Source organism: Oncorhynchus tshawytscha, linkage group LG22, assembly GCF_018296145.1.
Source record: "Oncorhynchus tshawytscha isolate Ot180627B linkage group LG22, Otsh_v2.0, whole genome shotgun sequence".
Taxonomy (NCBI): domain Eukaryota; kingdom Metazoa; phylum Chordata; class Actinopteri; order Salmoniformes; family Salmonidae; genus Oncorhynchus; species Oncorhynchus tshawytscha.
Window position 1 is genome coordinate 37514048 of NC_056450.1, and position 11698 is coordinate 37525745.

At 43.1% G+C, this 11698-nt stretch overlaps 1 protein-coding gene across 1 annotated transcript; it reads right to left on the reverse strand.

Annotated features, from left to right (window-relative positions):
* Nucleotides 1–7757: 7757 nt before the first annotated feature.
* LOC112221346 (olfactory receptor 5AN1) lies at nucleotides 7758–8897 on the reverse strand. Its single transcript, XM_024383501.1, has one exon. The coding sequence runs from the start codon at nucleotides 8895–8897 to the stop codon at nucleotides 7758–7760; it is 1140 nt and encodes a 379-aa protein (XP_024239269.1).
* Between the last annotated feature and the right edge of the window lie 2801 nt (nucleotides 8898–11698).

The following is an 11698-nucleotide window of genomic DNA, read 5'->3' on the forward strand; positions in this document are numbered from 1 at the left end:
TAATGAACTGGAGTCTGTGGACGCAGTGGTGGGAAAAGTATCCAATTGTCATACTTGAGTAAATGTAAAGATACCTTAATAGAAAATGACTCAAGTAAAAGTGAAAGTCACTCAGTAAAATACTACTTGAGTAAAAGTCTAAAAGTATTTGGTTTTAAATCTACTTAAGTATCAAAAGTAAATGTAATTGCTAAAATATACTTAAGTATCAAAAATCAAAGTGTAAATAATTTAAAGATTTAAATGAATAGAATTAACTAATTCAAAGTACAAAAAAATAAATAATAATATAGGCCTAAATGCTCAAGCGCACACACACACACTCTGACTGTCTGCTCAGACTAACAGTCTCACCTGTTGTTCCTGTCAATCAGACACGCAGTGTCAACCAATGAACCAAAGATGCACGAGGGAGGGCCGAGCCAACTCACTCACCATCACACACTTAGCAGCCGAGGAGAGAGAGGAAGGACGGCTGTGAAAACAACAGCTGGAAAATGAGTCGGAAGCACAGTAGCATTTGGATGCATTTTAATAATGTAGACAATGTAGACATTGTTCCTGTTCCCAAGAAAGCTAAGGTAACTGAGCTAAATGACTACCGCCCCGTAGCACTCACATCCGGCATCATGAAGTGCTTTGAGAGACTAGTCAAGGACCATATCACCTCCACCCTACCTGACACCCTTGACCCACTCCAATTTGCTTACCGCCCAAATAGGTCCACAGACGATGCAATCTCAACCACACTGCACACTGCCCTAACCCATCTGGACAAGAGGAATACCTATGTGAGAATGATGTTCATCGACTACAGCTCGGCATTCAACACCATAGTACCCTCCAAGCTCGTCATCAAGCTCGAGACCCTGGGTCTCGACCCCGCCCTGTGCAACTGGGTACTGGACTTCCTGACGGGCCGCCCCCAGGTGGTGAGGGTAGGCAACAACATCTCCTCCCCGCTGATCCTCAACACTGGGGCCCCACAAGGGTGCGTTCTGAGCCCTCTCCTGTACTCCCTGTTCACCCACGACTGCGTGGCCATGCACGCCTCCAACTCAATCATCAAGTTTGCGGACGACACAACAGTGGTAGGCTTGATTACCAACAACGACGAGACGGCCTACAGGGAGGAGGTGAGGGCCCTCGGAGTGTGGTGTCAGGAAAATAACCTCACACTCAACGTCAACAAAACTAAGGAGATGATTGTGGACTTCAGGAAACAGCAGAGGGAACACCCCCATCCACATCGATGGAACAGTAGTGGAGAGGGTAGCAAGTTTTAAGTTCCTCGGCATACACATCACAGACAAACTGAATTGGTCCACTCACACAGACAGCATCGTGAGGAAGGCGCAGCAGCGCCTCTTCAACCTCAGGAGGCTGAAGAAATTCGGCTTGTCACCAAAAGCACTCACAAACTTCTACAGATGCACAATCGAGAGCATCCTGGCGGGCTGTATCACCGCCTGGTATGGCAACTGCACCGCCCTCAACCGTAAGGCTCTCCAGAGGGTAGTGAGGTCTGCACAACGCATCACCGGGGGCAAACTACCTGCCCTCCAGGACACCTACACCACCCGATGCTACAGGAAGGCCATAAAGATCATCAAGGACATCAACCACCCGAGCCACTGCCTGTTCACCCCGCTGCCATCCAGAAGGCGAGGTCAGTACAGGTGCATCAAAGCTGGGACCGAGAGACTGAAAAACAGCTTCTATCTCAAGGCCATCAGACTGTTAAACAGCCACCACTAACATTGAGTGGCTACTGCCAACACACTGTCAATGACACTGACTCTACTCCAGCCACTTTAATCATGGGAATTGATGGGAAATGATGTAAATATATCACTAGCCACTTTAAACAATGCTACCTTATATAATGTTACTTACCCTACATTGTTCATCTCATATGCATACGTTGATACTGTACTCTATATCATCGACTGCATCCTTATGTAATACATGTATCACTAGCCACTTTAACTATGCCACTTGGTTTACATACTCATCTCATATGTATATACTGTACTCGATATCATCTACTGTATCTTGCCTATGCTGCTCTGTACCATCACTCATTCATATATCCTTATGTACATATTCTTTATCCCCTTACACTGTGTATGACAGTAGTTTTTTTGGAATTGTTAGTTAGATTACTTGCTCGTTATTACTGCATTGTCGGAACTAGAAGCACAAGCATTTCGCTACACTCGCATTAACATCTGCTAACCATGTGTATGTGACAAATAAAATTTGATTTGATTTGATTTGATTTGACAATGTTAGAGCACAGTGTAGAATTTGCCAAAACAAAATCTCATATAAAGCCGGTTCTACTCACAAACTACAACGGCATATGTGAACTGTGCACCCAACTGTGAAGCTATCTGTAGCGGAAATTCGAGAAACTAGCGGGCCTGCTAGTGATAGTGGTGGAGCCAGCACCTCCACACATGGAGATGTATCCACTCAGTCAAGTAGGCCTACTCAGCGACCCACAGCTTCTATGGACCAGTTTATGCCAAAGTCTATGTCTGTAGCAAAACAAGGGCAAATTCATATTACATTGGCTAAAATGATTGCCAGCGACTTCCAGCCATTTTCAATCATGGAGGACAGAGGTTTTAGAAATTATAGCAATAGTCTAAATCCAATGTACACAATTCCAAGCAGGAAAACCCTTTCAAAATCCCTTATTCCACAGCTGTACGGGAGCACACAGGCTGCAGTGCGGGAAAGAGTCCAAAAAGCTACTGCAGTTTGCCTTACCACTGACTGCTGGACATCAAGGGGTAACCACTTCTTACATGTCGGTTACATGTCACTTCACTGAAGATGGTTTGATGTCTATCTGTCTTCTGGACTGCTTTGAGTTCAGCGACAGACACACCTCAGAGAACTTGGCAGAGGAACTGTTGAGAGTGGCCAGATAATGGCAAGTAGATGGAAAAGTGGTCTGTTGTGTTAGTGACAATGCAGAGTCACGATAATTAATGGCTTTGATGACATTTTTTAAATGTACCCATCATCCATGTCTTACCCACACAATCAACCTGATTGTTAGAGATGCTCTGGAAGTGATGAAGCCCACTGTGGACAAAGTGAAAGCAGCTGTGGAATACTTCCACAGGAGCACAGTAGATGCCTGAGCTGAGGCCTAAACAAGACTGCACTACAAGGTGGAATTCAACATTTTATATGTTGAAGCATTTTTTTGAGTCAAAGGATGCCATCATCTCTACCCTGGCCATTGTCAATGCACCTGTTGATGCTCTGACCCAAGAGGAATGGAAGGTGGTGGAGGAGGTGTGCAGAGTCCTGGAACCCTTTCAGCAGGTCACTGTGGAGATCAGTGGAGAGAGGCACAGTAAACAGTTATTACTACATCATTATTTAATCCAGTATATATGAGAAGTAGTTTGTTTATATACATTAAAAAGTTATACTTTAAAAGCAAATGTTTAATAGCATTATTTTTCATAACAAACCAATGCATTTTTAAATACATTGTGGTTAAGGTAGAGTATTATTTCATTTAATCATTTAATTATAATTGTTTTAACACCAATCATAGTCAAACTATCGCAAACTGTTTGACTTGAAAAAATACAAAACATTTTGTTTTTAAGAGACTTTTGGGGGCCAAAAGAGAGACGCTCTTTTTGGTGAGCTGAGCCGAACGAGCAGGCTGAATACCCATCACTAGGTTTGCGAGCAGAGGATCACTGGTTGGAGCCCAGTATGGCAGAACGTTGACTTCGGTTTCACCAGAAACCCTTATTCCCACCATAGCCCTAACTCGAGGCAAATGCAACTCCCCACTAGATAACCAGTTGGCATTACTGTAATATCATCTAGGAATAGTTGTTAGGAGCTAGTAACATAAGCATTTCGCTGCACTGCTATAACACCTGCTAAACCATGTACACGACCAATAGACTTTGATTTGAGTACATGTTTGACATTACAAGGATGTACCACTAGGGGGCCTAAGAGAGTACCCAATGGCTCTGCGGAGGAAATGGAAATATGGAAAATAGCAGCAGGTCAAATGATTCCTAATTTCTACCAGGCAACAGGGTATTGATTCAACCTGAACCACCAATTTATTAACAGCCAATTATCAATTATTATGCAATATCCGGTGACACCCATCTCCATGAAAAGAATAACTACACAATACATCAAATTATAGATCTTTATTCAACAGCAATGCATTGTATGGCATAGATTTATGTCTGAAAATGTGACATCACAATCAGTTGATGAATAAACCCTGAAAGCAATCATTTACACAGATTACGTTAGTGCATAAAATAATATGGGTTCATTATGTCAATGCAAAATCTAACCAGAACACTTTTGCTTCAATTGGAAGCAAAAAAACAGAATGAAAGACAATAGAAATACTCAGGACAATTTTATAACAGTCATACAATTATTCACCATTCTCATGGCAATAGATTCATTCTAAAACACGGTTCGTTTTAATGTTTTAATGTTGAGTAATCCAGATGTGATCGTCTGAAAATCACCGGACCTTGTTTCACTTGAGGAAAATAAGTAGAAAACAAGAGTAGCGACATGTATCGAAGATGACGAAATATGTTATGGCAGTTTCTGGATGATAGTCAAAGCTTTTGAAACTTTAGGAGACAACGTTTTAAATCCATTTATATCTAGAAAAACACAAAAATATATATTTTTTAAATTAATAATTATCACCCGCAGGGCTATTGTCATGAATCTTGTCCTGTAGGCTGGACTGATCTATTTCCTGCTAGATGGGCCAGCTGCAAAGTCAAAATGGTCTATATTGTAAAAAATGTGTAACATTTTTTGTGCTTTTTGGTCGCAATTTCAGGTTAGGGTTAGGCATTAGGGTTAGCCGTGTGGTTAATGTTAGGGTAAGTTTTTAAATCAGTGTGGTTTGGGTTTGGTTTAACATCCAATTTCATGACTCTGTGGCTGTGCCAGCTAGTGACCACTCTGCAGAGCTGCCTTCATGACAATAAATGCCAACCTGAGTTTTATCCAAGGGATACCTGGCCAAGAAGACAGCTGCTCCTGTGTAAACAATAATATAAGATATAATAACATACTCTCAGAACATTCAATATAAAATACAACACCTGCCTGTTGATCAATGAGACCTATAAGCAATAGACCAATAAGAAAGAGAGTTCCAAACCTCTCTGCCAATAACAGATCGTTGTCAGTTTTCCCCTCCCCACTCCACTCCCAGACAAGTCCAAGCAAAATTATTGCTTGAGAAATTACTCTTTGCTAAGAAGCTATTTTTGTTTATGTTTGACCATTTGAATTGAAAACAATCACAGTAAGGTTCTTAATTGTTCCCCAGAAAATATTTGACATTGATTTTTTTTTTAAATGGCTGCATTTGACCTGAAAACATTTATCCACATCCCACTGTGTTGCTCTCATCCTCACTGCTTGGACAGAGAAGACAGGGGCAGAGAAGACAGGGGCAGAGAAGACAGGGGCAGAGAAGACAGGGACAGAGAAGACAGGGACAGAGAAGACAGGGACAGAGAAGACAGGGACAGGGAGAAGACAGGGGCAGAGAAGACAGGGGGGACAGGGCAGAGAAGACAGGGGCAGAGAAGACAGGGGCAGAGAAGACAGGGGCAGAGAAGACAGGGGCAGAGAAGACAGGGACAGAGAAGACAGGGACAGAGAAGACAGGGGCAGAGAAGACAGGGACAGAGAAGACAGGGACAGAGAAGACAGGGGCAAAACATATTCCTTTCATCTTCTGCCTGAATCACTGGTCATTTTAATAATGGAACACTAGTCACTTTAATAACGTTTACATATTTCTGCTTTACTCATCTCATGTGTAGATACTGTCTTCTATTCTACTGTATTTTAGTCAATGCCTCTCCGACATTGCTCGTCCTAATATTTATATATTTCTTAACTCCATTATTTTACTTTAGATTTGTGTGTATTGTTGTGAATTGTTAGATACTACTGCACTATTGGAGCTAGGAACACAAGCATTTCGCTACACCCGCAATAACATCTGCTAAATATGTGTATGTGACCATACAATTTGATTTGATTTGAGTAGAGTGAAAACATCTTCAAATGCAGGACTAAGATATATTTTTATTTACTTAGCCTTTATTTAAGTAGGTAAGCCAGTTAAGAACAAATTATTATTTACAATGACAGCCTACCCCAGCCAAACCCTAACCCAGATGACGGTGAGCCAATTGTGCACCGCCCTATGGGACTCCCAATCACAGCCAGTTGTGATACAGCCTGGAATCGAACCAGGGTGTCTGTAGTGATGCCTCTAGCACTGAGATGCAGTGCCATAGACCTCTGTACCACTCGGGAGCCCAAAGATAATGAAAGAGGAAAACAGTCCAGGAACAGTAAAAGCCTGTGGTGGTCACACTAACATCTCAGCATGTGGAAATGCATTTGCCCTCGTAAATGAGAACCACTTTTCTCAATACAATATCAGATGCCTTCCGAAACACTACACCAATACTTGTATTGAAGTTTGATGAAATAGCACACCTTGGCCAACTATAATTGCATGGTACAGATAATTATACATTCAGTGTAATATTATAAAACTGGTATTTTTGGTCCTTACTGTACTATGATCCTCACTGTATTATGGTCCTTACTGTATTATGGTCCTTACTGTACTATGGTCCTTACTGTACTATGGTCCTTACTGTATTATGGTCCTTACTGTATTATGGTCCTTTCTGTACTATGGTCCTTACTGTATTATGGTCCTCACTGTACTATGGTCCTTACTGTACTATGGTCCTCACTGTATTATGGTCCTTACTGTATTATGGTCCTTACTGTATTATGGTCCTTACTGTATTATGGTCCTTACTGTACTATGGTCCTCACTGTATTATGGTCCTTTCTGTACTATGGTCCTTACTGTATTATGGTCCTTTCTGTACTATGGTCCTTTCTGTACTATGGTCCTTTCTGTACTATGGTCCTTTCTGTACTATGGTCCTTACTGTATTATGGTCCTTACTGTATTATGGTCCTTACTGTATTATGGTCCTCACTGTACTATGGTCCTTACTGTATTATGGTCCTTTCTGTACTATGGTCCTTACTGTACTATGGTCCTTACTGTATTATGGTCCTTTCTGTACTATGGTCCTTACTGTACTATGGTCCTTACTGTATTATGGTCCTTACTGTATTATGGTCCTCACTGTACTATGGTCCTTACTGTATTATGGTCCTTTCTGTACTATGGTCCTTACTGTATTATGGTCCTTTCTGTACTATGGTCCTCACTGTATTATGGTCCTCACTGTACTATGGTCCTTACTGTACTATGGTCCTTACTGTATTATGGTCCTTACTGTATTATGGTCCTTACTGTACTATGGTCCTTACTGTATTATGGTCCTCACTGTATTATGGTCGTTACTGTATTATGGTCCTTACTGTACAATGGTCCTTACTGTATTATGGTCCTCACTGTACTATGGTCCTTACTGTACTATGGTCCTTACTGTATTATGGTCCTTACTGTATTATGGTCCTTACTGTACTATGGTCCTTACTGTATTATGGTCCTCACTGTACTTTGGTCGTTACTGTAGTTTGGTCCTTACTGTAAATTCCATTCGCAAGTTTCTGTGTCTGTCTTATTCCAAATTGAATGCATCTCATCGTCCCTCTTCTCAGCTGCCATTTCTGGGAGACACCTCTCCCACCTCTCCTCTGCCTCATTCCAACACACCTGCCCTGTGCTGTGACCTCACCCACATCCTCTCCAGCTCCAGCTCAGGGCGTTTGCCCTTCCAGCGGAAGAGTCTGAACAGCGCCTGACGTACCTCCCAATTGCGAATGCCAAAGATAAGTGGGTTGATGCAGGGAGGCACCATGATGAGGATCAGGAGGGAGATGTGCAGAGTTCCAGCGGACAGCGAGGTCCCAGCCCCGGAGAAGGCGGTCATCATGGCCCCTGTGCCCTCCAGCTCCCACAGAGCATCCGAGGTGATCTTGAGGAACATAGGGAGTAGCTGCAGGAACACCATCCCACAGTAGAAAAGCACAGTGTTGCGCGCCCGCGTGTTCACTGTGTTGAAGGGCACCACAGCGTTGCGGGCGTCCTGGTACATCCGTACATAGGCAAATAAGTAGCTGAGGAGGCAGAGCAGGGTGAAGATGAAGCCCACCAGCTTGCGGGTGATAGCCGCTGCCCTGGGGAACCCCATGTGGCGTTCCACGGTGTCAGGCTCACATATGAGTCCAGACGTTGCTGTGCCGTACTCCCCTTCCCCCTGGTGTAGCAGGGTGAAGTTAACGCAGCCAACGCTGATGGACAAGACCCAGGTGAGGCCGACGGTGAGGCGCAGGCGCAGAGGGGTGAGGATAGACAGGTAGTGGATGGCATGGCACACATACAGGTATCGCTCAATGGCCATGCAGGTGATGGTGATGAGGGTGCTGAAGATGCAGACGCTGCCGGTGAAATACTGGAGGAGGCACAAGGTGTTAAAGTTCATTGTGCTTCTCTGCAGTAAGCAGTGGGTCACAAAGGGGCCCAAATTGATGGTTTGCACCATGTCACTCAGAATCAAGTTCTTCAGCAGGGCGTAGCGTGGCTCCCAAGATAGGTCCTCCGAGCGTCCCAGTCCCAACAAAGTGAATCCGTTCACAGCCAAAGACAGGATTGTGAGCATCAAGAACACAAAAACCAGCACATTCACGACTGCATCAAATGGCATTATGAACAAAAAGAGGCAGCCTCCTAGGTCGAAGTTGCGGTTGTCATCTTCCGTTCTGTTCTCAAAAGTATGAGCAACGCATGGACCTGTGTGGTTAAACACCTGAGTGGAATTCATGATGAACTTATGAGCCATGGTCGAGCCGAGCGCATGGCTTTACTCTTTTATACACCCTCTCTCTCTCTCTCGCTCTCTCTCGCTCTCTCTCTCGCTCTCTCTCTCGCTCTCGCCCGCGCTCTAGCAGGGTGCTGAGACTGTGTCCACCTGTTGAATCAGCGGTTGCAGACTTTCATGTTATCTGTTGCTAAATTTGCTTACAGTCACCATATATTTAAATGTATATTTTATTTACACTTTATTTTGGTTATTCATTGATATTTGTTGGTATGATAATAAATAATGACAGTAAAAATAGCCAAATAGTCATCATCACCTTCATCCTTATCACCTTCATCATCCTTGTAATTGACATTGTCGACTAGTTTTCTATATAAAAAAATATATATTTAAAAGTAATTGTGTGAAATAGTTTTCCTTCCAATAAATGGTAATGAAGTATGTTAAAAAGCAGCTTTTCTGTGTTGGAATGGTCGTCATAGTGAGGAGACCAAGGCGCAGCGTGGTAAGCGAACATAACTCTTTAATAAAAGAGAGAACACTGACCAGAACTAAACAAAACGAACCGTGAAGCAATATGGCAACTAAACATAGAATAACAACCCACAAAATAACCAAGGAATATGGCTACCTAAATATGGTTCCCAATCAGAGACAACGATAAACAGCTGCCTCTGATTGAGAACCAGTCTAGGCAACCATAGACATATAAACACCTAGATTGAAAAAAAACCTAGACAAGCAAAAACCCCTAGACAATACAAAAACCCCTAGACATATAAAAAAAACCTAGACAATACAAAAATCCCTCGACAATACAAAAACTAAACAAACCACCCTTGTCACACCCTGACCTAACCAACATAATAAAGAAAACAAAGATAACTAAGGTCAGGGCGTGACAAATGGTGAAGGCCTACCCCAATAATAGAATGGTGTGGGAGCATATCGATCATGAAAAATATGAACGTAGACCTCTGATTGGCCAGCTCATCCTCCTCAGGAGGTTGACATCATCCTCTATGAGGAAATAGCAAGCATCTTTTAAATGGTCTATTTGAGATACAAGTTTTGAGGAAGTGTTTTTTTCTCAAATTTACGCTTTGGCCACAAATGCAAGTATAGGATGAGTCGACAACTCTATTTGGATATGAGTTAACAGAATATGAGATTTTCACTGGACAGCTCCTTTAATAATGACTTAATTATATTTCATATATTTGGTTATAAATTGAAGATTGAGTATCCTAAATCACCTGCCACTCACATCTGTGGTAGCTGCGAGTATTGAATTGCTTATAGAATTACTTATTACTGTAATTATATAAATTGCACACGTGTTCGTGTGTGCTTGTGTGTGCTTGTGTGTGCTTGTGTGTGCTTGTGTGTGATAGTGAATCGTTTTAAAGACAAGAATTCAATTGATAATGAAAATCATTATCAAACATTTAGCTAATTTTGTAGGCCTAGTTCAGCAACATTAAGTATAAATTGGGTCATTCCACTGAGATAGTGCCGTTTGGGTTGTGTAACTTGGTTAAAAAAACATGTTTTCCCATCTCAAGAAGAAAGTAAGTGCCAACAGAGTTGATTGTAACAGGGTTGATGATTTGCTCTTGAATAGCTATAAATACCCATGTGCTTTGCTAGCGCTGATTGGAATATGTTTCGAAACGCCACCGATAACATTGATGAGTGAACCACCTCCGTCACCGGCTTCATTAGAAAATGTATTGGCGATGTTGTGCACGTTTGCTGTTTTCCCAATCAAAAGCCCTGGATTAACATCGAGGTTGGCGCTTAACTAAAAGACAGGGCTACCGCAGACAAGGCTGAGGCTACGGCAGAGGACAGGAATAAGTACAAGAAGTCCCGCTACGACCTCTGCAAAGTCATCAAACGGGCAAAAGGACAATATAGAAGTAAGGTGGAATCATATTACACAGGCTCAGACGCTCACCGCATGTAGCAGGGGCTACAGTCCATTACAAAGGAAGACCCAGCTGTAATCTGCCCAACGACACCAGACGAAGACAATGCATTTTATGCACTCTTTGACAACAACAACATCGTTACAGGTGTGAGGGCCGTCACCGACTCAGAGGTTTGGGTGATCTCGCTCTCTGAGGGGCCCGGCACTGGGTCTTTAATCAGGTCAACACGCAAGGCCGCTGGGCCCGACAGTGTTCCAGGGCTCATTCTCAGAGCAGAACAGCTAGCAGGCGTATTCATGGTAATGTTCAACGTCCCCTTGTCCCAGTCTGTCATCCCCACATGTTTTAAGATGACCACCATCATCACTGTCCCCAATAACTCTAAGGCTTCATGCCACAATGACTAGCACCCTGTAGCACTCCTCTGTAATCATGAAGTGCTTTGAGAGGATGGTTATGGCAAACATTAACTCCATCATCCCAGACCCACTCCAATTTGCATACCGCCACAACAGATCCACAGATGACGCAATCTCAATTGCTCTCGACACTGCCCTCACCCATCGAGATATTTAACTAGGCAAGTCAGTTAAGAACAAATTCTTGTTTTCCCCCTAGGAACAGTGGGTTACCTGCCTGTTCAGGGGCAGAACGACAGATTTGTACCTTGTCATGTCGGGGAGTTGCACTTGCAACCTTCCGGTTACTAGTCCAACGCTCTAACCACTAGGCTACCCTGCCGCCTCTACACTCTAACCACTAGGCTACCCTGCCACCTCTACACTCTAACCACTAGGCTACCCTGCCACCTCTACACTCTAACCACTAGGCTACCCTGCCGCCTCTACACTCTAACCACTAGGCTACCCTGCCACCTCTAAACTC